Source organism: Drosophila innubila (assembly GCF_004354385.1).
Source record: "Drosophila innubila isolate TH190305 chromosome 3L unlocalized genomic scaffold, UK_Dinn_1.0 0_D_3L, whole genome shotgun sequence".
Lineage (NCBI taxonomy): Eukaryota > Metazoa > Arthropoda > Insecta > Diptera > Drosophilidae > Drosophila > Drosophila innubila.
The window spans coordinates 24333629-24361053 of record NW_022995376.1 but is presented as its reverse complement, the minus strand read 5'-3'; the positions used below and the strand labels follow the sequence as shown (position 1 = coordinate 24361053).

At 35.2% G+C, this 27425-nt stretch overlaps 6 protein-coding genes, 1 long non-coding RNA gene and 2 other non-coding genes across 10 annotated transcripts; 3 read left to right on the top strand and 6 right to left on the bottom strand.

The window, feature by feature from the left end:
* On the bottom strand, nt 1-936 carry LOC117786712 (40S ribosomal protein S12). Its single transcript, XM_034625064.1, has 3 exons — nt 894-936; nt 565-699; nt 1-369 (listed from the first exon to the last, which is right to left on the bottom strand). The coding sequence occupies exons 1-3, from the start codon at nt 908-910 to the stop codon at nt 102-104; spliced, it is 420 nt and encodes a 139-aa protein (XP_034480955.1). The 5' UTR covers nt 911-936; the 3' UTR covers nt 1-101.
* LOC117789305 lies at nt 444-516 on the bottom strand. The gene has a single exon (XR_004617868.1). It is a non-coding gene; the product is annotated as a small nucleolar RNA U18 (small nucleolar RNA).
* Nucleotides 784-854, bottom strand: LOC117789304. Its single transcript, XR_004617867.1, has one exon. It is a non-coding gene; the product is annotated as a small nucleolar RNA U18 (small nucleolar RNA).
* An 875-nt stretch (nt 937-1811) lies between the features above and the next one.
* LOC117786324 (adenosine kinase) lies at nt 1812-4757 on the top strand. 2 transcript variants are annotated; one of them, XM_034624513.1, is made up of 3 exons: nt 1812-2044; nt 3279-3762; nt 3826-4757. In XM_034624513.1, the coding sequence occupies exons 1-3, from the start codon at nt 2028-2030 to the stop codon at nt 4363-4365; spliced, it is 1041 nt and encodes a 346-aa protein (XP_034480404.1). In that variant the 5' UTR covers nt 1812-2027; the 3' UTR covers nt 4366-4757. The 2 variants fall into 2 exon arrangements, with proteins under 2 accessions (XP_034480404.1, XP_034480403.1); XM_034624512.1 differs by lacking the exon at nt 1812-2044 and adding an exon at nt 3088-3190.
* Nucleotides 4758-5483: 726 nt separating this feature from the next.
* LOC117786325 (protein-S-isoprenylcysteine O-methyltransferase) lies at nt 5484-7177 on the bottom strand. The gene is made up of 3 exons (XM_034624515.1): nt 6803-7177; nt 6034-6405; nt 5484-5969 (listed from the first exon to the last, which is right to left on the bottom strand). Exons 1-3 carry the CDS (start codon nt 7049-7051, stop codon nt 5682-5684), a joined length of 909 nt encoding a protein of 302 aa, XP_034480406.1. The 5' UTR covers nt 7052-7177; the 3' UTR covers nt 5484-5681.
* A 314-nt stretch (nt 7178-7491) lies between these two features.
* On the top strand, nt 7492-8191 carry LOC117786326 (39S ribosomal protein L20, mitochondrial). Its single transcript, XM_034624516.1, has 3 exons — nt 7492-7662; nt 7723-7931; nt 7982-8191. Exons 1-3 carry the CDS (start codon nt 7576-7578, stop codon nt 8136-8138), a joined length of 453 nt encoding a protein of 150 aa, XP_034480407.1. The 5' UTR covers nt 7492-7575; the 3' UTR covers nt 8139-8191.
* Nucleotides 8192-8702: 511 nt separating this feature from the next.
* On the bottom strand, nt 8703-9527 carry LOC117786327 (10 kDa heat shock protein, mitochondrial). Its single transcript, XM_034624517.1, has 3 exons — nt 9389-9527; nt 9040-9201; nt 8703-8968 (listed from the first exon to the last, which is right to left on the bottom strand). The coding sequence occupies exons 1-3, from the start codon at nt 9389-9391 to the stop codon at nt 8825-8827; spliced, it is 309 nt and encodes a 102-aa protein (XP_034480408.1). The 5' UTR covers nt 9392-9527; the 3' UTR covers nt 8703-8824.
* A 587-nt stretch (nt 9528-10114) lies between these two features.
* On the bottom strand, nt 10115-13041 carry LOC117788768 (protein Exd1 homolog). The gene is made up of 2 exons (XM_034627632.1): nt 12370-13041; nt 10115-11438 (listed from the first exon to the last, which is right to left on the bottom strand). The coding sequence occupies exons 1-2, from the start codon at nt 12964-12966 to the stop codon at nt 11166-11168; spliced, it is 870 nt and encodes a 289-aa protein (XP_034483523.1). The 5' UTR covers nt 12967-13041; the 3' UTR covers nt 10115-11165.
* LOC117788769 lies at nt 12307-16663 on the top strand. The gene is made up of 3 exons (XR_004617793.1): nt 12307-12388; nt 16098-16168; nt 16229-16663. It is a non-coding gene; the product is annotated as an uncharacterized LOC117788769 (long non-coding RNA).
* The last annotated feature ends 10762 nt before the right edge of the window (nt 16664-27425 follow it).

The window sequence follows — 27425 nt, the reverse complement described above, 5'->3', positions numbered from 1 at the left end:
TTTTGTGTGGATTTCTTATGTAGTTATTTATTTAGCAATAAAAAATCTTGCCACGTAGTCTCTCATTCAGCAGACAGGGAACCGGGAAAACGACGTGTCGTTTAGCTGTTCTGTCTGAGATGGTCCTTAACCACATCCAATGCGGGCGTTTCCTCACCGAAGTCCTTGATGACGACCACAGAGCAGCCGCACACCTTGCGGGGCTTGCCCTCCTTGTCGATCTTGCACAGACCAGACCATTCGCCCAATTTCTTGTGCGAGTCCACGCGGATCAGAGGAATCTGATGCTCGTTGCACAGGGCAGTGACCAACTTCTTGTAGTTGGGCTCATCGAAGGATTCGGCCAAAATGCAGAGAACAGCTTGACGCCTAGAGAATGAAAATATGAAATTAATATCTAAACCGAAATTTTTAAATGCACGCCTTTTTCTTTGGTCAATTTAGAAACTCAGTAATTGGAAGGATTGTTAATCAATGTAAAATTCATAAACACGGACCAATTAATTTCATCAGCGTGTTTCCAAAAATTAATTAATTCATCTTGTTTTTGTTGTTGATGCTTACTTGTCCAACGCCTTGCAGGCCTGGTGAATGCCATGGACGAGTCCATCGGCGATCAGTGACTTCTTCAGCACTTCCTGCAGCGCGGTGTTTATATCCATGGCGCCACCGAGAACGGGAGCAGCGGAGGGAACATCTCTAAAGGGGGGAAGGAAAATTATAAATATTCAATTAAATCGAATCATATTAAAACTGTAACTTTAATATACGGTTTGCACATATTATATTCAGTAATTGGAAGCTTTTTAATCAACATAAATTCATAAACACGGACCAATTAATTTCATCAAATTGTTTTCTATATAATCAAAATTTAAACATTTTGCACTTACACATCAACGTCGGCCATATTTGATAGGTTGAGGCTGCACTGCACTGCAAACGATAATATTAAAAGTATTATTAGTAATGATGGCGCACATATTTGAGAATTAAATTCGCCCTGGCGGCTTCTGCAAAAAATTTAGACGCTTGTACCTTTTTGACAACCGGAAAGAAAGAGACCCAAAACGTGTTGCGGCCAACTTCATGTTGATAGTGATGGTTTGACAGTTCGATATCAGCTGACCAACATCGATGACATACAATAGCTGATTGTTATAGAACATATATTTGTAATGACATACAATAGCTAATATTTCGAAAAAACGGACAAAGAAAACATCTTAAATAAAAAATTAGAACTTTGAACAATTGCTTAGTTCTTCAATAATTAATTAAAAGTTTTCGCCTTTCGGCGGATGATGAACTTGACATATATAATCAACAAAATAGATTTTTTATTGATACATAAAATAAATGGATTTTAATTGATATTAACGTCAGAAAACTATCGGCCTAACTTTTGATGAACTAATGCTAGCGATGTTTGGCGCCAGTACCCATTAATTTAAATTTAGGTATTGCAAATATCAATATACCATAACTTTGCAATGAATTAATATTTTTAAGAAAATTTAAAATTCGAAATTACATAAAATTGAGGTAAGCATTTTAATGAAGGTTTGAGGCTTTTCATCCCAAAGGGAGAGATGTTACAAGTTTAATTATAAACAAAGTATTCAAAAAATCCGAAAAATTGCAACAAAAATTAAAAAAATCTATTTTAAAAATTAAGAAATTGACAAAAAAAAAAATAGGTGGAAAATTTTTATGTTACCAATTTTGTCGTTTGATCTAATGGAGTGCATATTGCCAGATCAGTGAATTTAACAGGGTGGCAGCCTTTCGGTCGGATGGTAACATTTGGGACAGGTGGCGACGTTGTGGGTAGAATATCGTCTTGCAAGTTTGGAGCTTAGCAGCAGCTCCGGCAAATTCGGCAAATACGCTCGTAATAGGTGTAATTTAACTAAGTCATAAGTTATAGAGTTATAGAAAGTCAATTGTAGTCTTTAGATTCTCTCAGTGCAATAAAGTTTTTATGTTTACATAAGCAGTCAGTGAATTCAACTACAACTACAACAATGTCGAACCAGCTACAGTAAGTATTGTTGTCCAGTCCCGCCTGTCACCCGCCCACAGCTCGCTGTTTATTAATGTCTACAAATGTCACCACGTGCTCGTGTTGTACCTCCATCTAATTGCCGAAATTTACAGCGACATGCGAAAATCGTGTGCCACTGGCGGGCTGTTAAAAATATGTGTGTGCGAGAGTGTGCTTATGTTATCTGCTATGCGCTGTTAATTCATTTGGATTGGGGTCGGGGTATGAATGAACTTCCACAACGTGTTGCCAAATGAAAGTACGGCGCTGATAAGAGGCATTCTTGTCAACAAATACAACAAAAGGCAGCGACGTAAACAACCTGGCAATACAGTGGCTGCCAAAAAATGGAGACCAGCTCCAACCAACCAGGTAGTGTTGGGCGATATGCAAGTTACTGCGACTAGTCACAAGTATTTCAAAGTCACAGTGAGCTACGTTTTTCGATAAATAAGCGGCGTTTAATAATTATCATAGGGGTATTCCAGAAACAGATTCATATTTGATTTCGCCCATCAGCTGCTCACAGCTGCTCTTTACAAAGTGTGTAGTAAGACAAAATAAAAAACAAAAGGGTCGTTCCTGAAACTAATTCAGATTTGCTTAAACCAAATCGAAACCAAATTCGAATCGGTTTTAGAAATATAATTATTTCAACATATCAAGTTACAAGCCTGTAGACAACCTGGCAATACAGTGGCTGCCATAAAATGGAGAACAGCTTACGGTTTTTCGGGTTTCACGTATCTGCGACAAGTCACAAGTATTTTCAAATCTCGGCTATTTTTTTTATCGATAAATGAGCGGTTTTTAATAGTTAATATATTTCAACATTTGCTTTTATGTCAGCTCCAATAGACCGAATTATCATCTAAAGAAATCAAAAAATTAAGGTTTATTTTAGATTTATAATGCTTGTATTTGCCACATTTTAAATTACAAGTCTGTACACATATTTTAGGCCAGCACTGTGGCATTCTTTTCGGGGCTATCGCTACAGTTCATCGACAACTGATAGATACTGAGTATTATTTGCCTCTGGTTTTCGTTAATGTTGGTCTCAGTTTCAATTGCTAATTATTTAACAAGCTCTCGAGTGTGAAACATGTGCGACAAACAGTGTAAAACTGCTTGCGGCTTAAGGTATTGTATCCTTTAGACATCCTTTAGTTGATATCACTTGAAATATGAATTGAATGTTAATTTAATTGTCATATCTTATCATTTTTAGGGAAGGCGCCCTTGTCGGTTGCGGCAATCCCTTGCTGGACATTTCAGCTACCGTGCCCATGGATTTCCTCAAGAAATATGAGATGAAAGAGGATGATGCCATTTTAGCCGAGGAGCGTCACATGCCCATCTACCGTGAGCTGGTTGATGGCTTCCAGGCGGAGTTCCTGGCCGGCGGCTCTGTCCAGAACTCGTTGCGCATTGCCCAGTGGATCATTGGACAGCCCAAGGTGGCCGTCTTCTTTGGCTGTGTCGGCGAGGATGACTATGCCACGATCTTGAGGCAAAAGGCACGCGAAGCCGGCGTCGATGCTCATTATCAAGTCAGCTCCGACACTTCGACTGGCACCTGTGCTGTTCTCATCACCGGAACGCATCGTTCGCTCTGTGCGAACCTTGCTGCCGCCAACAAATTCACCATCGATCATCTGGAGCAGCCGGCCAACAAGGCGTTAATTGAAAATGCCCTTTACTACTATATATCCGTAAATATAATGTTTTGATAATATGTCGAATATGCATTTAAAACGTTGTCTTGATCCGTGCAGGGTTTCTTCCTGACCGTAAATCCGCCCAGCATAATGCGCGTGGCCGCCACAGCCCTTGCCAAACAGCGACCGTTCCTAATGAACCTCAGCGCACCATTCATATCGCAATTCTTCATGAAACCACTGCTGGATGTGATGCCATATGTTGACATTATATTCGGCAACGAAGCGGAGGCGCATGCCTTTGCCACCGCTCAAGGTTGGCCCGAAGATGAGAGTCTGCGTGAGATTGGCAATCGCCTGGTCAATCTACACAAGCTGAATACGTCACGACCCCGGATTGCCATACTCACGCAGGGCTGTGATCCCGTGCTGTTGATTCAGCACGATTCGGTCAAAGAGTTCCCAGTCACATGTTTGGCGGCCCATGAAATTGTGGATACCAATGGCGCTGGGGATGCATTCGTTGGTGGTTTCCTATCGCAGTTTGTGCAGGGCAAGTCGCTGGACGTGTGCATACGCTGTGGTAATTATGCTGCCGGTCATATCATCAAGAATCCTGGCTGTACGTATTCCGGAGCGCCGCAGTTTATCGAATAAACTATCATCATGATGATAAACTTGTACACACACACCACACACAACACACACACCACACACACACGCTCGCTGAGTACAGCCGATAACAACCTTAAAGGAGGCATAAGCATTGCGCAAATAGATTTGCAATTATTGCATAAATTAAGTTCAAAGAGTGACTAAGACAATTTATAAACATTGATAATTATTTGTACATATAATTAACACATACATATATGTATACTGACACACACACACACTCAAACATACACATACTTGTGAGTTATGCACGCAAACACTCTGGGCCTTGTGGTTTATATACAAAGTTAGAGCAATATTCGAATTTAAATTGATAATAATAATAAAAAAAAGAAACATGAACAAATCCCACTAACTTACACATACGAAAAAAACGTGTTCTTCCTTTCAAATTGTTTGTCGATTTATTTAATTGTGACCTAGACGTGACCCCGCTCGAAACTTGGCTGATAACTACTGAAATATATTTGTGAATTGTTTATTTTATAATGCATGCGTCAGGTTCCGGTTGCAGTACAGTCTCTTCGGTTGAATCAGCTGTCAGATAAGATTAGCAATATTACAATGACCACAATCATTTGTTTAATATTTACTACTCTGTAATATATCATACTATATGAAAAGGATTTATTTATTTGAATACCTGCTTCGTATCTTTCTTTTGTTGAAATAATGACTAATATGATTATAATACTTTATCTTTTTAAATTGTCGCACTTTTCAAGACTTTTAACCATGGTATCAACCCGAAACTAATATCGTTTTCGATAATGTTTGTATTCTTTTTTTCTGTTATATCGGTAAAAATCGGTAAAAAAAAAAAAACAAGTTTAAAAATGCATAAAAGATCCATTTAGAAAGATCAATTTTACAATTTAAAATCAATATTAGATTTAAAAGCGATGATTACCTCTAAACAACATAATAAACTGTTATACATGAATCTGTTATCGGTTATTTCGGTTTCTGTATAATAGAAATCTTGTTTCGGTTATGGTTTCAGTTACGATATTAATTTCAATCGGATAATACCGGTTAAAGCTTACGGTTTCGATTACATTGAAAAATGTTAGTAATTAATAATGGCAACTGATCAAACAGAGATTAATACAGCATTTTAATTTATTTCGTTGTTGCAGAAAAAGTTTCTTATAATATGATACGCGTTTGGAAATAACAATAGAATACAATACAAATTATTGAAATAATATTTTTGGCCTTACAAAACTTAAAGCTAAATTTGTATGCTTTCATTTACATTTGTGTGGATGACATTTGTGATCCCGCTGTTGGATCTGTTACTCAATCAGATAGCCTTTGATGAAGGGCAGTCCCGTTGGCACACGTTTCTGATAGCGCACATAATCCGATTGAAAGAAATTGAGCAAGGAGTATTCCTCGACGTATATGCGATCGTGGAAGAAAAGCCAACTGACTAGCGTATAAATGCAAATGCACAGCGGATTCATCAGTATAATCTGTGTCCCAATTGACCAATAAAACCAGCCCACATAGGACGGATGACGACTGTAGGCGTAGACTCCGCTGGTTATCAGTTTGTGGTCCGAGTGTTTTTCGTTCTGCACCTGGTAAAATGAATATTCATATTAACTAAAAATAGAGAGTACATGATGTTTGAGGTTATCCCACCAGGTGCGTAAAGCTACGTCCAGCTGTAATGATTGCCATCTTGCGTATGACTTCGCCGCAGGTGCAGAGCACCACGCCCAGCAGCCAAATGTGGCCATAACGCTTAAATTCGGGCAGAAAGTACAGCTCCAGACTGAATTCCAGCCAGCTGGCAGCTGCGGCTAGGCCATAATGCACTGAATGATTTAGCATAAAGGAGTCCAGCGACAATGTACGCGGATTTGCCCACGCAATGACCAGAAATTCGGAGTAGTGAAAGAACGACATGAAGCAGCCGTATACGCCAAATTGCTGCCATGGTGCGGGTGCAAAACAAATAACCAGCACGCTCACTGCCTCTGTAAAGCCCAGAAAGGAGGCACGTATGCCAATCTGTATAATAAAAGGCAGGGACCGATATTATTTCATATTGCTTAATGGACACATATTACCATAACAAATTTTTTAATCCAAAGTTATTTTCAATTTTTATTACAAAAATCAAGAGTAAAAGTTTTTAATAGGTATTGAGCCACACTTAGTATTTTTTGATTTTTAAAATAAACCACATGATTCAAAAGATGTTCACGTTCAGTTTTTATCATAAAAAATAAATTTTTTTTGATTTAAAAAAATAAAAATTGAAAATAACAGTTATTTTTTATTATTATATTAAAAGTTGAAAAGAGGTTTTTTAATTTATATAATAAAAACAACTTTTTTTTGTAATCCCTGATAAAAGGTAAGCTTAGTTAGAGATAAGAAGGAGTTCCAGAGTGAGTCATCATACCTGATAGTCGCTGTTCCTGAGCACAAAACGTATTATCATGTTGATTAACGCATAATACAGCACTGGACCCCATAGAATGGCACCCCAAACATTCGGCACAATTCCATAATATATCTGGGGAATTGACGGCAGTAGGACGAGACCCGCCGTGGCCAGAAAACAATACAAACTGATGCGACCTTCGTAGCAGAGTCCGGCGTAACCGCCATTCTGTGATGTTGTTTGGGGTCTCTGATTGTTTGCGCACATTATGAATAAATCACAAGAGTTTTTGTGCAATATTTACAATAGAAAACATTGAAAATTACGTTTTTTACAACATTTGCAAAAAACGTAAACAGTGTAAGACCGGCAAACGATAAGTGAAGAATATTCAATAAACAAGGTTACGTTTCAAAACTATCAGAAGTGCGTCATCAACAACAGAACAGTTTTATACTTAATAAAATTTTAATTATTAAATACATATATCTCTCTTGTATAAATAGTTTGCCTCTATTAGAAATTGAAAAAATGCGTAAACAAGAAACATGCTGGCTTATGACGTCACTTGCTTCTTTTGCTTTGTTTTGTTTTGATGTAATCTTCTGAATTCTGTTACTCTGCGTGCCATTTGATTGTAGCTATCGATAGTTCCACCTGCAATAAACATGCCGATAGTCAGCTGTGACTGAAATAAATTCGATAAATTTGTCTATCCAGGTTATGTAAATTGGTACATTTTCAATAAAAATTGTAATAATTGCTGCCGAATAAGTTAAATAAAGCTTGCCATGGTGTTCCTGAACATCCCAATGATGGTCCGCGCTCGCGGCCCTGATGAATTCTGGCGTAAGAGACGCATTTTCAAGTTGGCCGCGGTAAGCGCTTAAAATTGAAATTATAATTCGTTTTTTAACCGGCATGGAATTTCTTATTAGCATTACCGCAGTCGTACCCGCAATGTTTACACCTTCGCCATACGCAGCGTACATCGCGCCCTCGCCTACGCCACCAAGGGACGCAAGCTCAAGAAACTGGACATGGCTCAGTTGTGGACGACACGCGTCGAAGCCGGCTGCCAACAATACGGAGTCGCTTTGGATACGTTCAAGGAGGGATTAGCACGCTCAGATATTCTGCTCAACAAGTGAGTCAACTCCTTTATCTGTAGCAGTTATTAATGCCCTTGTTTTACAGAAAAATGCTATCGGACTTGGCGATTTGGGAGCCCCGATCTTTTGAGGCTTTGGTTAACATTTCACGGGAACGTGCTGCTGTGGAGGGATTGCCGGATATTAAACGAAGATCGGCCTTCAATCAGGTCTACGGATTGAGCAATTTAAAGCTAGATTAGTTTAAGTGTTGTTTATACATTGTACAAATATAGTTTTATATGATTCCCTATACGAATGTCGAAAAATTACTCAGTACGAAAACTCGGCAGAAAAAATTAGGAAAACAAAATTAGTAATACAAAATCAGGAAAAAAAAAATGGGAAGAAGACAAAATCAAAAATATTTTATAAATTTATTCAAGATCTGGTTCATCTTGCTCTTTTATTATGTAGTTTAAACTTTGAATATTACGATTGCACCTGGCGAACGAATTAATTCTTCTAATTTTTGACTCAGAATATTTTTCTTAGTTAAAATTTCCTATTTATGATTCCTAATGGGCGGAATCGAGTAAACCAGAGATTTCAGCCGGCGGAAAGTTTTTTATGGAATAGTTGTCAAATGATTTTCTTTACGCCACCCTTTTTTTTTTATAGAGTTTAGACCTACCAAAACGTTTTCTGGTCTACTCGATACGGGACTTTATTTTGGATTCCTTAAATTTTATTCTTTGTTTCTTTCGTTTTCTATTTTTTTGTAATTCCTTAAGAAAATTTTGGAATTCGTATGAGGTACTATAATATTGACTGAAGATTCAAGTTTTATTTTCGGATGATGCAAACAAAAACATTGCATTAAACTTTTATTGTATGTGGTTACGTACTAATTGAAAACAGAATTCATAGAATTTGATGGGCCGTTAATTTATTCTAACTTAGCCAAGATATCCGACTCGCGGAAAAGGAACAGTTCCTTCTTCTCGTCCAATTGGACCTTGGTGCCACCGAATTCGGGCAGCAAAACGCGATCTCCCTCCTTCACGCCAATTGGAACGTGACTGCCAGTGGTCTAATTGAAATATTTGGGAATAAATAATGCTATTATAATGCAATTATATTATTAAATTATGAAATACTTACAGCATTGCGAGCACCGGGTCCAACGGCCACGACAGTGCCTTCCAGCACTTTGCCAACCGATTTTTCGGGCAAAACAATGCCACCTTTCGTTGTGGTGAGAGCTTCAGCGCGTTGCACCAGAATGCGATCAAGCATTGGGATGATTCTCTTAATAGCTGCAGCCTACGTTGAATTAAAATTCAAATAATCATTAATTAATCATAATTGAGTATGCTGGCTGCAGAAAGTTACACAACAACCCGGCAAGGCAACTTATCAGTGGATGTGGAAACTTCGAGAAGACAGAGTCATATATTTTGCACATTTCATTCAAATGTCTGGCATATGAAATATTTAATTTGTTTCTTACCATTTTTAATTTATTAAATGCAACCTGGAGCTCTTTAATCAACTAAAACTTAATAGTTAATTGCAATTGAACTTCACTACACGTGCGGACCGGTCGCAGTTGTTCGTAAAATTATCTAATTATTTGCTTTTATCGATAGTGAACATTATCTATGTATCGCACTATCGATGAAAGAGCTTACGCTGTTGCGTAAAGTTAAATGTTGGCGCTCCTATCGATTAAATTAATATTGACAACATAATAAGACGAGCAGTTCTGTAATTTCAAAAGAACAGATTTTATTTATTTATTGTCAAGCTATAAGCAGATGACACAACACTGTACATTTAAAAAAAATTAAATTTTGTAAATAAAACGAAAGTTTTTGTGTACAAAAATGAGCAAACCATGCTATCTTGATTAATAATTACTACAATTTATTATTGTAAATCTAAAATTTTTTGCAAAATTGTATGTTATTTTTTGGAGACTCACAATTTATTTGATACACGAGAGAGAGCAAGTTGTATTAACATATAGGCGTTTTCCTAGTGTAAATGCTACAAGCTTAAGTATCCAAGGGGGAAAAACATATGGGTGCTTCCAGGATGAAGAATGCGAGACTTGTATGTCTTTAAATGAAAAAAAATTTACATTTTCAAAAATGCTGGAAAAGATTTTGTCAAATAATCGATATAATACATACTCTCCATTTTGGAAGTAAATTTTAAAGAAAACGTGCAAAAATAAAGAAAAACTCAATTTATTCTAATTTGCATTCGGTATGCTCATTCTAGTTGGCTAATATATGTTTTAATTGTTTAAATAAGTAACTTTAAATCGTTTCCGAATAAAATTTTAACAAGATGTGAGTTTTTGATAAATTTTAAGTTTTTGGCCGCGTTGGAACTTTCTGTGGAAATGCCCAAATGCCAAACCATTTTTTTAGTTTGACAAAACGCTTAACTTGCTCTTGATTAACACTATAATTATAAGGCCTGTTCTGAATTTCCACTTTCTATTTTACAGTAATTCATAAAATGTATTTTATATAATATACGCAAAATATTTCCGAAATTAAATTAGTAAAGGTTAAATATGATCACTTTCGATGAATCTGTATAACTTTATAATGTTTCTGGAACAACATTTCAAAAAATGCTAGACTTTAATCATTTTTAAGTTATTTTTTTTGGTACGGTTTACATTTCTGTGGAAATGCCCAAATATTTTTTAAAATTAGATTTAAATGAAAATTTGTGTTTTGCTTTTATACAAAGGAGATATTGTGTCTGCGTTTCATTTTAAGGAACAGTAAAACAATAGTTGACGGTGATGAAATGTTATTGTATGACTGATTGTTAAAAAATATTTAGCTCCCTATTCCGCAGGGCAGCAGCTACACATTTCGGGGTCTGATAGTTACCACTCTCCTGCACAATTCGGTTTCTGTAACATACTAAATGTACCTTTGCGAAAATGTGACGAAATATTCAGGGGTGTTCCGTTTTTCACTTTTAATTTTACAGCATTTAACAAAATTTATTTTTTAATGTTGTAATAAGGGAACCTACATTAAGCGTTTATCAACTTATCAAAGTTCAATTCAGCAACTCGTTGTGAATTTAGTCTGCAAAATTCTGACATAAGCTATTGGGAATAAGTTAAAAAAAAGTGAAAATCGAAGCACGCCTTAATTAATAGGGATAGTGTGATATAAAATGACAAATAAATCGCAAAAACTAGCGATTATCAGAACAAAGCTGGTAAATTGCCACTGGCTAATATTATTCTTTTGTTAATCTATTTTGGTCGATATTTTAAAAAATTGCTCAATTGTATTGAAACCACTATTGCTTCCTGGGTTCATATTCAGCGCAACTTGATCAACGTTCTTATTTTCTTTAAATTCATCACTGAATTTCTGAGACATTTGCTGCAACTCCAGATTTATGTTTCCATATATTAATCGATCGTGAAGTTTTTGTTGCAGTATAGCAAGCTTTCCGAGGTACTGCAATTGTCCTCTGGACAACGGACGTGCGGTAAAATTGCGACTGGATTCGCTAGGCTGTAATCAAAAATCAGTAATAAATTAATACTAATAAATAAAACAAGACAAGAGCATTTGATACCCTTGCAGAGCCCATTATTGTGTTCTCGATTGATTTTAAAACAACCTCTGAGAATGGTTGATATTCGACCGATTCTATATGATATAGATTCAACATTAATCAACCTAAAAGATGTATTCAAAAATTTGCCCAAAATAACGTGCCTTTTTCATATATTGCACACATTCCAAAATAACATAACTGCTTCATATTTAAATGATTTTGTTATTTTTAAATATTCTGTAAGTCAGATGTTTTTCATCCGATCTTAACAGTCGATATTGTTTTGAAAAGAAAATAGTTTGGAATAACTAAAAAAAAATTAGAATTATTTATTAGATGATTATCTTTTGGGGCTAAATCACAATTATTTTTTTAGATTTTGACTGTTTTCTCAAAATAGATCGTCGATGCGTCCCCTTAGGATGAGCTCCAAAAATTTGATTTCTTCCACAGATATTGCTTTTATACCGTATTATTCAAAAATGATACAGGAGTTTCGAAAAAATAGAGTGATTTTCACTCCGGCCTAAAACATACTTATGGACTGTAGATCAATGTGCATTTATATAATGTGACGTCTTAGTTGACAGCTAAGGTAGATAAGCTTTCAAGTGCTCTCTCGGCTCTCAGAGAGAGGCGCTGGATTAAACGTTTGGTTTCGAGCTGTGAAAGTATGTACAATTGTGTCGAGGCCGTTACCTTACATAAATAAACCTTGCTGTAGATGTGCACAGAAAATAGCTTCAAAACAGTCGGACGATAGAGAGACGGACATAGATATATGAACCCAGCTTTAAACTCTACACAAAACTACTCAGTATGGGGTCTGTCAGGTCTCTCATAATGCTTTAAACACTTCAATAGTAGGTATAGAACAATACTTACCCCATCGATCTCATCGCAGGTAAGTTCAGACAGTGGTATATTGAAAGTATGTGATATGGCATCCCGTAATGTGCAGTTCGTCCGATCTTGACGAGCCACACACAAAGCCACAAATGTGTCGCAAATTCCATTAATTTGAAGGTTGTGCTTGTGAAACAATAAGTCGCATATACGATGGCTGTAGTGCATTATTTTTCTAGGGTATTCCGATTGCAGAAGCGACGCAAGGGGCTTAAAAATACTACCCAATGCCTTCATGTCAAACACATATGTGTTATTTGCTGTGGCAATTACAATGACGGATGTGCTGCAATGCCTTCCATAGAAACTCGGCTCCACCAATATCGAAATTTCAGCCTGGTCGCGTATATCGTCCAGGGCCAAATGATACGATTGATCCGTTTGCTGAATAAATATTATTCGCTTTAATTTCTTATCAAGTGACTGCAATTCGTTGGGCAGCAGAGGGACACATTTTGTTGTTTTCCATTTCCATTCCTTTGCGGTTTTGAATGACTCTACGCTAACATCGTCGTCGCTATTGTTGCGTTTACCATTCACAAAGTTTTGTATAATATCGTTAATTTTATTATTCATAATTTATGAGCGTAAAAATAAGCATAAGCACAGGCTAACGAACACAAAAATGCATGCAAGATGGCTAATTGTCAAAAACAACAATCGTTGGTACTATCGAAAAACAGTATTAAGGACAGTACGCTGATCATTACCAAGTTTATCGGTCGGTTTAAATAAAATCGAGATGGGTTCACCACAAAGGAGTGATTTGGCCCGTTCTAATTTTATTAAAGATTCTTAATTTTTTTTATTTATTTATTTGTTGAAGTAAAAAAGTATAAAGTCTTATAATAACTCAATAATACCACGTTTATGCAGTGCCTTAAGTTGTTTTAATTGAAAGCGAGTTACCTTAAACCACCTTTATAAACACTTTTTTAACGCGCTTTAACATTAACGAAGCTCGCTTTTTAAACCCGTCGCTAATTTTTTATGCCGCTTTAAATAAACGTATAAACACTTATCACAACTGTTTCTTATATACAACTCATAAGTGCCATTGAAAATGCAACGATATGCTAAATATTTTATTAATACACAATAATAACAAAATGAAGTCGCACGTATAAACACTTTAAAAAAAAGTGTTGTAAGAAAAAACGATTTATGTTAAAATCAGGTTTAGCTGCTCTATAAACATGGTATAAGAGTATTATAAGGTGACAGCCATCAAAACTTAGCTGTCTTATAAACCTGCCGATTTATTGCAGCAGAGAAAAGAGAAAGAGTGAATTGTCAAAATTTCAATTAGAGATGAACCAATATAGTGATTGTGACGTCATTTGATCCGAATACTCGATATGAATGCTGTGCTTACAAAATAAATTTACAAAGTTTTTAAGTATATGAATAAAAAAAATGTTCATTCTAAGGGATCGGTATTGTTTTCTTTTTGTCAATGCTGGCATTTATTAGTTAAAGGGAACTAAGAATTTGGAGTTTGGGAATTAAGAATTGGAAGTCTTCCTGTTATTTGATTTAAATTTGATATTATTTTGTATAGCCTACATACATATGCAAATTTTTGTCGTTGAAGATAAGGCTAGTACTACCAGACAGTTCAGTTTTGTTTTGTAAAAATGTCGTCTTTAAAAAGGAAAGGTTCCGATTCCTTAAACCCACGAATACTAAAAATAAATACTATTGTTTAGCTGCATCGCAACTTTCAATTCCAGTTGGCCCCCCTTTCCCGTATTACGCGAACTGAGTGTTTTTTTTTTTTTTTTAATTTTTTTTGTTACAGTTAGTTGAGTGTGATAAATAGTCGGTTCTTGAGTGATTATGATTGCTTCTTTGCCTATTGCTTTGCAAATGAGTGAGACTTTTTATAAACCGTTGCGGAGTGGTGTACTTCATTTGCTTTGTCTTTGATTTTGGTATGTACGTGTATGTACAATAGAGTGGTTCAATTTTTTTTTTCGCGATAGCGGTTTTTAATTTTTGTTTTGTTTTAGAGGTAGGCCCCGCTTACAGACAATTACCAATACATATGTATATAAAATAAATGTATATTTTCGCCGTAAAATGTGAAAACACGATGTTTATTTTAGACCCATGGTAACTTGTTTGGTACCAAAATATGCTAATAATAACATGCTAAAAAAAAAAAAAAAAAATAAATTTTTTATTTCAAAATGTGACGACCAGATTACGTAGATTACGAATTTGGGCTACAATTTTTCAATTTTTCTGGGCCCATATAAATCGGACCACTCTGATGTGTATACTATATTACACAAGGAGGTTAAACGACTGTGAAATTTTTGGACAAAGTGGAGATTCTCATCTTATTGCATCTCGTCAAATTTTACCAACATTTTTTTAAGTTTTTGCAAAAAAAGGAGCTTAGTCTAGCAATAAAATTGGAACACTGATTCCGATCAAGAAATGGACAAGATCCCCAACATTATTATTTACAAAAATTCAAACAAATTTAATATAGCTATTATGGAAAATTATATTATATATTATTTTAATGTGAAAACTTTGAAGTGATATTAAGTAATTCAACTCTCTCATCAAAATGCATTTCGGAGTTCCAGTTGCAATGACACAAAGTTGTCCAATTTATTAAATGGCCTCTCTGTGGTTATTCAAAGTAAGTTGTCAATCAGTGCCATGGGGCTTGTGCTATTGCAATAAGCCCAGTTTCTAAAAGCGTTAGATGCGAAAATATACCAACACAGATATTGTCAAATTTACTAATTGAAATTGGCTTTGGCTTAAGCTAAACAACAACATCAACACAACAACTCTCATACCAGCTGCCTCCCTTCCCCCTGCTTGTGCACCTGGCTTTAATTTGGAATAAAATGAGTTAACTGTCATGGTAGCCATACGACGATCCAAGCAAAGCTTAAATGAATTGCAACTACATTAAATTTGCTATGTTGCTAGGTTCCTAAAGCGGATTTCCTTTGGCGGATTGGTCAGTTACGAATATTTTTCTGGCTTTCTCTTTGTATTTTTCTATCAAAAGTGTTGATAAAGACACAAAGTGAAGTTTCTTTAAGGGTATTTAAATCTTGGCCAATCGATGACAACTATATTCAGAGCTTATTGAATGGTTGATTGACATTTATGTGAGTCTTTTATTCATTTATACATTTTTATATCCTCGCAGTATGTCAAGTAACTTTTTTTTTTACCAAGATAATGTACGGTTAGTCAAATAATTTTTTTGACATTCGATAATATTTTGCATATTTTGTTTACCTTATCTTGCGTTTTTATTTTCATTTCTTTTTTTATTATAATTTCTTATGATTCTTTAAACAAGCTAACAAAAAAAAAAAGAAAAATTTTAATATCTGTTGAGCTTAGATAATTTAAAAAATAAAATATTCTTGACCTATGCAAAATAGTCTCTCAGTTTAAACTTTAAAGCTGTCTTTATGAAACTTGCTAAATGTCCGTAATTTATGCTGCAGTACTGCATGAATATATTCAAAACGCCCTATGAAGAATTGGATCATTACTAAATATTAAGCTTACATTGAAACTATTGGTCAAAAATCAACATTAGGTATGAAAACTTTATTGTTTATTGAGACAGTTCTGCCAAACTCGCAGATTGTGACTTTGGTTAAAATTGGAATAATATTTATTTTATAAAGCAATTGTTTTTTATTTTTTTTTACGCATTTCAGTGGTTAAGAGAAGGATGGCAAGTATGTTATCGCTGTGTTAATATTCCAGTCTCAAACTGTAATAAAACTAGGTAAGCACTTTAGTTTGTAAAATAAACACAAATTAATATTGCAATCTCTTTCAATTTTAGTTTACTTTTGCATTCTTCGTGCACACCTGAAATCCGCACTGATTAAGGGATTTACAAATACTAAGCGGCTGCGAGGCGAAGAGGTTAATTGCTTTGTAAGCGGCTTGATGAAAAAATGTGTAGCAAACCACGCGGCAGCCAACGCTGATGCTGATGCTGACTCAACTTAATTGGCGCACGAGGCGCATACTTAATGCGCTTAGATGCGGGACAGGCTCACTGCCGCCTTGGCTTGCCTCACTGCCATTGCAAAAGCCGCTTTTGTCCCACTAATTAGATCCAACGGGAAACCGTTGAATGCTCACTGCATTCTCTGGTATCTTCCAAAAAATTAAAATTGATCCGAGCTAAAGACAAAATTCCAGTTTAATGCGTTTTATAAGCAAATTGACTGTGAAAATAAGTAGCATTTATTGTTTGATTGTGATTTGAATTTAATTGCCATGAAAATTGTACCTAATTAATTTTAAATTGACCTAATGTTTCAAAGCAAGTATTTAAGTTAGTCTGTGGCCTAAGATTATGTGATACATTTGGCAGTTGTAAAGAATTGTTCAGAAAATTTTAATTAAAGTAGAATGTCGAAGAGTGATTATAAATTAAATTTTAATCACATGCACATATAAATTGGGATGACATCAAAAAACGCAAAATACGTTGATGAGGGATATGCGAAACGTATCCCATGAGTGTGTATGCAAATCAAGGGAACCTTTTAATTATATATTCAGATTGTGCGGGTGAAAATGTATTTGATTTTTGTAAATTGAATGCATAACATAAGCCAATTCTTAGGGGGTCAATTGGGGGCAAGACTTGTGATATGGCACTGATTCGATGTCAGGACTTAAATCAACAATAACAAGCGACAGCAACAAGAACAACAGCAGCAGTAACATCGACAACAACAACAAGTATGAAGCTTTTGTGAACACGCGACGACAACAAAAATAAATAACACGAAAAACAAAATAAATGAACGGCTGATTGCGTTGGCGTTTGGGCTTTGATACTTATACATGTGTAACATGAAAATGGCTTTGCATGTTTTTCTACGAGTATGTTTGTGTGTATGCCCAGCAGCAACATCAGCAGCAACAACCAACATACAACGACAACAGCAAAAACAATTCTAATATAGCAACAACGTAGCACTAATTACCCTAATTGTATACGGGGCGGTGTGGAAACACTTCGAGCAACGATGACGACTAAACTCCAATTTGGACTTTGACTTTTGTCTGCCAAACTTTTGCCACAATGTCTGAGTTGGGCTCGTGACCGTGTTAGGTAAATCTAAGCGATGTTAAGAAATTTTCGAGCTTAAAATTTTACATTTTATATTAAGACTAGAAAGTGTACTTCATACTTTGGCTTATGGTTTCTTATAGATTTATTAAATTTTTTTATCTTACCATTTTTATTAACAATATGGTATTTTACCAAAATGGTCATTTTTTATAATTCGAATCTTTAACTTAATTTATCGTTGGTTATATTAAGTAATCTTAAAATCTCAGTTGCATTTTGGAAATCGCAATAAAATCCTTTAAAGATTTTTATGAGATGCGTAACGATCACGTGTTCATCTCTGTTGTTGTGGGTCTTGTGTTACCCGTTAACGTCATAGGGCTAGAAAAGGTTGTGGCACGTTGGCATCGCGTGCTCGACGTGTGCCGACTGTTATTACGTATACGCCAGCGCGGCCAACTGTGTGTAGAAATAAAACATTAAATTACGTAGGTCGCCCGCCAGTTGCCCCATTGTTTCTCTGTCTCTTGACTTTGAGTGCGATTGTGACTGCGACTGGGGCAGGTGTGGCACACACGTAGACCGTGCACGTACCTGAAATTTTAAGCAATCAGATAGACAGACAGACAGACAGACGGACGGACGGACAGTCAGACAGATAGTCATACATATAGTCAGACAAGAAAGAGACAGACAGAGTGGTTTTGGAGCGTTGTGGACCGCCTGCGGTTTCGTTTTGAAGTGGCCTTTAATAGTTTGCTGTCTGCAACTGCAGCGAAATGTGGCACATAGAATGCTGCATGTGTGTCTGTGTGTGCTTGTGGCGTGCTGTTGGCAAACCAAAAAGCAGTTTAATGAAATAGCAAAGAAAATTGTGGCCGTTGCTACAGCTACACACATTCGAGTAAATGACACTGCTGCAACGCCAACTGAAATTGTAATTATGCCGCAATTGCAATGACTGCTAAGCGAGAGTCGCATTTCAGATGACCACAAAGCGAATTTACATACAATACTCCGCAGAGTGGACGACGTGCCCATTAATTTGAACCTCAATTAGGCATAAGCAATGAAAAACTGAAAAACGATATGTAAATGCTACAATTTATGCTTAGTTATCGCCGGATCTGTTTTATTTATTTTTATAAAATTTCGTACTGAGTTCTAAATTAGCTAGTTATTTTTATTTTTTATTTTAAACGAAACTTTTGCTTTGTATTCAAAAACTATAAGTTTTATTTCATAATTTGTGATATTATATAAAATATGTTTAACTCTCTGAATTGCGTATTTTTTACTATTAAGTCCATGCCTTTTTGCATCAATCTTGAATCGTTATCGCCAAAAGCACTTTATGACCAGCAATTAAGTAAATTTATCTGAACGCAGTAGATGCTGACCACGCTTCTTGATCCCCATAAAACGGCATTGCATTCGAGCTCGATTTCTCGCGCCATTAGACCGCATTAAAAATTTAAGAAGTTGATTACAAATTTATATTAAATAAAGTGGTATACGGATCGAATGTGATGGTAAAGGACATCAAAACGTCAATAAGTTTTCGAAAAGAGTACTATTTCAATTCGGTTTTGATCAATGAATCGAGCTAGCTCAAACGATGTTTATGAAAAGTCGACCTATTACAGAACGTCCTATTTTTCGAAATATTACTGCTTTATAATCCAGTAAACAAAGTCAAAATTGTTTCAGCGGCTTAAGGAACTTAACAAGGTATAAGCTTACACCCAATTAGATGCTGAAAAAGTAGCCAAAAAATATGGCTTTAATACTTTTAGCCGAACAACATAAAACTAAATGAGTGTGCAGTACCGAAAAAATAAGCAAAGATTGCACTGTGTGTGTGAATGTGTGTAATAACAGAGCAAATAAACAATGGCAAGAAAACAAATATTAACAATGCCAATAAACATAAGCAAAACACATACCAAGAAATAATCCTCCAAAATAATCATTATGACCATATGGAGGCGAACCGACGACCAGCCACAGAGCTATGTAAAAAATGCAATTGGCCATCAAAAAAACAATAACAACAACAATAAGAAGAAGAAGAACAACAACAGCAACATACTCGTAGTGGACACAACTGAAATATGTTCATTTGGTTGAACAAGCACTCGGGGTGTATTAGTGGCCTGAGTCCTAGTCTTTATCTTAACATCCATGTAGTCGCATTAGTGTGCGTTACATACGCCAGATATTTAAACATACACACACACACACATACAGAGCCGGTCAGTCAGGCAGACACCCAACAAAGCCCAAAAGGATAATCGGCCTAGATTTAATGGTGTTTTTATGTTACGCAAAAGGATTTTTAATTGCTTAGCAGAAGAATCCCTTTGTTTTGTGGGAAATCCAAGCTAACTCTCATTTAGGGGCAGACACAGGGAAAAACTTAACTGTGGGCAGGTGCAAATTGAACAAAAACTTGGCCAACAAAAAAATTGATAATATTCGAGGAAATTCAAATGTTGTGTTAATTAGTTTTGTATCCACAAGTCAGGGCATTACATATGCAACATGTTATTTATGTGTGTCTCATGAGATAGAAAGGGGGAAAGGAAAACTTTGCAACAAATTTATGATTAATTAGATAATAATTTTTTTTTAGAATACTTGCTGTCAAACTTTAAATTTATCGTATTATTGAAATTAATTATAATTATAAATTTTAAATTAATTTTATTTTATATTTAAAATTGTTGTAGTCTGCTTTTGTTTGACGTTTAATGACTCTCCTTCATTTGATCTCAGCATACAGTTTTTATTTAGTATACACTTAGAAAATAAATTTAATAAAGTTAAAATGTCTCGTCAATATTTATTTTTATTTGCTCTTTTGATTAATGTAGTTTGAAGTGAAATAATGAACTTAAAATAGGCTGAAAAGAATAAAGTTTAAGCAACAAATGAAAGCTAAGAACTCCGTTATGATGGCAGCCAGGATTCATAAATCAAATAGGCACTCATTAATTCATATCTTGACAACCGGTCAATGTACAAGATATAAAATGTATTAAAAACCAACTGTATAGAGTGACAAAAAGCAGCAACAAAAAAAAAGAATTATGTCAAAATAAAATAAAAAAGAAGGAGATAAATATGTAGGTCTTGGTCATGTCCTGGTCGCGAAAATGATTAATGATAAATTATTTAAGGAACGTTGACAGCAAATAAAATAACAAACTGATGGCAATGGCAGGTGGAATATTTACAAGTATTAAATGTATTTAAAGTGTTATTACAGTTTGCTCTGGATGAATCACAACGAAGCACTTGATGACCTCAAACAAAACAAATAAATCATGAATATTAAGTTTGTCAGCCGAAAGAACAAAAGTCAATTGCCCAAGTTTATTGATGGAGTATTCACTGAAACAAAGGAAGAGAGAAAGCCAGAGTCACCGAAGCGACTTTTGCGATGGTACTTGAGAGCTTAACGGCTTAGAAAGCCCCTTGTCAACTGTCCCTCTTATAGATGGAATTGCCATAAGTTGGACTTGGCCATCCATTTGATTAGATGGCCTGTTCGTCTACGATTCGAAATATACTCGAGGGGCACAAATGTTTATGCAATTGGATTCAATTTTTCTATCTCATGATTCGAACAATTGCGGCATTCAACAGAATACTCTCAAGTGGGGTGTGTTATGTATCTGTTTGTGTGTGTGTGTGTTATCTGTGAGTGTGTTGGTTTGCCTTATGGCCATTTTGGGTTTTTGTTTATTAAATTCCGGCCAAGGATTTTTGAGCTTTACTCAAATTCCTGTCGACTATTTGGCCCCCTTTAGCATTCTTTTCCTTACGTTTGCCAAAATCTGATGTGCAGCTCTTAAGTTGTATGCATTTTTAAAGTGTTCATTTGTTGAAACTTTAGTCGTTGCCACACGTTAAATTGCATCTTCAATCGTGAGATTTTCCATTTATTTATAATACATGCTTTTGGTCTAACTGGAATATACATTTTTTTGGCATCTTATTTGTGGCTCTTTTGCTTGCAGTTTTTTTTAAATTTATTTTATAATTTATTGAAATAAGTGTTGGGATACCAAAGAGAAGTTGTTGAGATAGTGGAAAACATTTCATAAATTATTTTCATACTTAAAACTTGTCAGTTTGGAAGGTAGCGATATTGTCTTCTTAAAATTAGTTGATCTTATTATTTTTAAATATATCTTTGAAATAATATTAAATGTAAAAGGCATTTCCTCAATAAAAATCCCAAAAATTTTGACATTTAATCTTCTAGAAAGTAAACCCGTTGAATTGCAGCTTAAATTTGAGACCACCTTTTGCCACAAAAGTATAAATGCTATGAAAATCTTATGATGCGAGTATAACCATAAAATACACAATCGTCGAACCGCAAATAAAAGACACCCAATTCAGTCAACATAAACATACGACAGACAGACCGACGGAAAGGCGAATCGAAGCTAATTTTGTCTAAGTGGGTAAAACAAATGCTGAGATTTTGTGCTGCAATGTCAGCCCAATTTTAGCCCCAATCCCTAAGCAGCAACCAATATGTAATGCTCGGCTTTTCTTCTTCATATTTGTTGTCTCTGAATTTTACTGCTAACTGGGGAGCTGACTACAGCTTTAAATATATAGAAGATAGACTTGGGTATACCCTGTGCGCAGTCCTAAAATGCCCTATTAAGTACTGACAAAAATATTTTTCAAAGTCTAATAGAGCATATTCAGAAATAAGTTAAGTTGACTAGGTAAATAAAATTTGGATATTTTTTGTTACTTTATGTTTGGCAAGACGTGAATATCAAAAACTGGTACAAACATAATTTTGTCAAAATTAAGGGGATTGAAATTAGTTTAAGTTAGTGATTTTATGTTCGATTAAGTAAACAAAAAAACGGGAACATTTTAATTTTACTAAATACTATAAAATAAATATTGACAGGCCTGAATATTATATTTAAAATTTTTAAAAATTGTATACTTTACAATTTATACATAAATCTGCTTTTGTTTTTTCAATTGTTCTGTCTGATACAAATATTAGCACACAGTCTTTATATCCTGATAATCGTTGGGTAAAGGGTATAAAAAGTAACCAAAACAAATGACAAACAATAAAAATCGAGTATACGCAATGCTTGCTTAAAGGATCAGCGTGCGTGTGTTCAAGGGGGCGCGTTATGTGTTGGTGTGTGTCTGTCGAAATATTTTCAATGTATTTTAAGTGCTTCGCTGCTTGTTAAAGTTATTGCTGCATAATTTCCGGCGCTAAACATTTCCGTTGCACATAATTACGCGCATAACGAGGCCGCCCGTAAAATCTCAAGTGAAATTAAAATCGAGCCTAGCAAATACCAAAAAGAGAAGGAAGACATATATAAAAAATATATATAAAAGAGCTGCAAGTGCCGCATGTTGCGATGGCGATAAAAAGCTCTTGTTAATGTTTATGCATGTGCTGTCCAAGGCAGGACAATTGTCCTGCGGGCCCTGTCGTATCTGTGTATGTGTCTCTCTCTCTCTCTCCGCGCCATTGTCGAGGCTTATGGGGAGACCATTATGGACAACTGCAATGGCGACAATAACGTGTCGTTGATGTTTCACACCTGAGACACATTTTCGAGAATGTATGCCTGTATGTCTTCCCCATCCACCTGCAGACGAACAGGTGGTTGGCGCAGCGCCCAAAAGTGTGCTATAAAAATTGAGACTACGCTATAGATACAAAATATATGTATATAAAGATATAAATATTTACTACACATCTGTACAGTATATTTGCATTTACATAAGCTAAATGCTTGAAATGTTGCCAAACTGGCAAATGCAACACAAATTTTGCGGTTTTGTGGTTATCCATTCAAGGTAAAGGACAACAACACTTACGCCCTTTTATTTTTTGTCTGCCTGTTAATCTTGTTAGGCGTGAAATATGTTTTTGTCAGATTTTTATTTCACAGCGTATTTAATAAACAAAATTACATGGGGATACGACACTTTGATTATTGAAGCAAGTGGCAATTTGACGGCTTTTTAAATTAACAGCACTTTTTTAGAATTAATTTAATGAAATAATGCACAGAAAAAATTCTTTAATTCTTTATTACCTACTTTTCTTTTTTGTATTTGAGTTATAGAGAAAATATAAACATTGTATGGTCAGATATGTACAATATACATACTTTAAAACAAAGTATTGAACATAAATTTGTCGGCTATATAATCTAGGCTTTAATAATATATTAAATCATTATTAAATGAGGCATAGGCAAGCTTTAGACGGATCTTGAGAGTTACTTGAATTGTTGCCCTTTTAATGAGAGGTTTTAGCCGCAATCTTAATGAAATTAGCGATTATTTGGTAAAACTTTGAGAGGCCTCATTTCCATTTTGGGTTGCTTTCCTGCCTTTAGGTTGCTGCAAGCGCGTTTAAAGCGTGCCGCAGCCACATGTTTCGCCTTAATTAACCAAAAGCACACAGAAAATGATTTGGTGCAGGCCTCAGGCATTCTGCCAATCAAATTGAGCATAAATCTAAACAAAATTCTAGACTTTCGGTGGCAGTTTGCGTTTCTTGGCCGTGGGCGGAGTTTAATTAAACCTGCGCGAGCAACGCTAAATTTAAGCGTTTAATTGAAAAACTTTAAACGAGACTTGTCGTCCCAAGAGAATATCTACGTAAATGACAGTTTTTAGTTGGCGACAGCAGCAACAATGAGGAAACGTGGCATCAGGCCATTCAATACAATGCCACAAGCGGCAACTTTGACGCAGACTCAAACGAAATTTGTGAGCGACATTTTTTGGTTGCAGAGTGAAAAATAAATTCGCAGCGGAGCGAAAAATTTGCCAAGAGGCAGTGGAAAAATTATGACAGTTGATAGTTGGCAGGCGGTGGAACAACAACTACAACAATCGGTGGCAGCAATAGCATTAAAATCACTCATACGCACCGTGTGTCGAGCAACTCTTTTAGTGCTGTTGCTGCTGCTGCTGCCTGTTGCCTGTTGCCCTGGGAGCAACGTTAATTGACACGTGATAATTTAATTAACGTGGCTACAAAACGTGGCAACCAACTAGTGCTAAGCGTCATCATCGCCAGCACCATCGATAGCATCAGACACCAAAGCCAAAGAAACATCCCAGCGAGTCTGCTAATTGGGTCAGCTTTTGAGAGCAGCATGTCTGCCCATCATTGTTTTCCCATTGCCATTGGCCGCAGGCAAAGGCAGACTTCCATATATCCATTGGAATGGGACTTACCTCGTGTCCCTTATCCCGTTCTCCATTCCCCATCCCGTTGAGTGTCGCTTAATTACAGCGTGTGGCGTTTGTTGTCAAAAGGGATTTTCTTCTTCTACTTTTGCTTCTTATTTGTCCCGTTGTCGACGCACCGCTATGTGTGATGCCACAAAGTATGCACAGATAATTGACATCAGCTCAACAAAAGCACGTCTTCTACCTTCCATCCTTTTGACCACATTTCCTCCCTTAACGCATTTATCATAAGCTACACATGCGTTAAATAAACTCAAAACGAGCTGACGCTTTTCTGCTGATGCTTGAATTTGGAACAACAGCTGTAGCTATAACTCTGAAGCTTTAAGCTGAAATTCATTTGATATAAAAAAAAAGTGATGTAAATTCAAAAGTTGAATCGAGTTTTATTTCGAAATGAAAAATCGACTAAAAAAAGAATCGAGTTGTAGATATGTAGGAAAATAAGACCTCGAGTTACAAAATTGAACGACTGAACTTAATTCTGCGAACTAGCTGCTATGAACGAATTCCAGTGTTGTCGATTTTTTAATAATAATGAATAAGCCGTTATAACAAATTATTGAGTTAAGGTACTTGAAAACAGATTTCACAAAAATCGCGTTTACGATATTTCGTTGTTATTTTACATCACTTAAAAAAATTCCGTTAATATAAAGAATTTGATAAATTGTCTAGGGCGAAGACAATTCGAATACTATCCCAAATTTCCAAGAAGTAAATATAAGTTTCGAATCTAGCTAAAATTTGAAAACACAGCTGATTGCAAGAATTAAAGAAACTTTTTAAACAACTTTCTGTTTAATGGATGTTATATTTTGTATTTTAAATGTACGAACTTAAAATTTTTGTATGCTATTCTTATTTAGTTATATATATAATTATAATCCAATAATAAATAACTATGAATTTCAACTCATTGGTTTACAAAATACTTAAAATGAGAATATTTATTTGTTTGTTTAAAAAGTTAAAGTTTTATAAATATACAGTCCCAAGAGTAAAGTATTCAACAAGTGGCAAACCAACTTTATTGGTGGCCTTATTATTATTTGTTGATGCTGTTGTTTTTTTTACACACTTTTTATTTTAAGTAGTTGTTGCTTAACAATTTTTCTACACTCTATAAAAGAAAAATGTCGATAGTGAACGTGTGTGTAAAATCCAGTTTCTATAAGAGTAAGAGACATGTTAGAGAAATTTCAATAAATGGAGGATTCCTCTCTGAGCTCTTAGCTCAGTACTGCGTATGTTTAAGGGATATCTGCTAGTCCAGCACTTAACTTTTTAATGCAGATACCTTTAAGTGGATTTTGTTCTCATATTCATAATTTGCATAAAGTTACGAATTTTACACCGACTTAATGAATGGTATATAAAAGCTGCCCCATACTAAAGTTGTAAATTTACTGGCTTCTACTTTATACACATTGTTTAGTCAGTGTTGCCCTATGTATTTAATAACCTTAAGCTATATTTATGCGATTAAGTGTATGAATTTAGTCAACCGACAAGCGACGCACGAAAGTATGCCATGTTAAGCTTGGCACAGTGGGTGTAGTTGTAAAACTTGGCAGACAAAATATAAGTTGTTTATTAAAAAAAAAAAAAAACAAAACGTAAAAATAATTTATATTTTAAATGCTCTATAAATATTTTTTTAGTTTAGTAGTTTTAAATTGATTTTTGACCACTGTGATGCAATGTGGCAAATGGGTTAAGCAGAGTTAAGTGCTTGAGCCTTTTTAAATATAGATACTCAGAGTCGCTTGCATAAAAATATGCATCATTGCCAACAAGCCACGCCCATGCCGCCCACAATTCGTTGTCATTGTCAACTGACAATGCCGCTGGCGAGTGTGTGGAAATATTCAAGTGATGACATGGAGAGGAGGGGCGAGAGGAGTTCGGGGAGCTGAGGAAAGTGGTTGTGCCAGTTGAATGCAAATATTAATAGTGCAAATTTTCTGTTGCACAACAGAAATAATGCGGATGCGTTGCATGCCTGGGTCTCAGTCTGTGTGTGTGTGAGGGAGTGTGTGTGTATATGTCATGCGATTTGAGAAGATAACAGTGTGTGCCATTTGTTGTTGCTTTTCTAGAGATGAGCATGTGCAGGCATTACGGCAAAGTCACTTAAGATAATACTTTCAAATATATTAAATATTTTTTTCTGTATACCAAAAAAGTAGATTAGTTAAATAATAATATTTTTGAAAATGTTTATTCTTTTTTTATACATTTTCCATTTATATCGTATTAACATAGCACGACAATTGTTTATTTCCAACGCTTTTGTTTGTTTGTGAAAATAAAGCACACTTTCAGGCAAAAATTGTTGAAATTTTTTGCATATGAATCCATTTAATATAGTTGCACATTTGTTTACTTATGTTGAAGCAGATTGTTTGTGCTCTTAATTTAAGTGCAATAACATTTTTTGCATAGTATTTATTAAATTTTTTTTTCAATATTTGTAAGCTTTCTTCATATAACTATTTTATTTGATCTGTTGATTTCAGATAAATATTGAAAAATATCAAATCAAATTAACTTTTATACGAGTTTAAATTGATTTAATACTTAAAACAACAAATTGGTAAGTTACTTATCCCAAATAAATAGACCAAAAAGCCAAAACGTTATCACAGAAAAGCAAATTAAG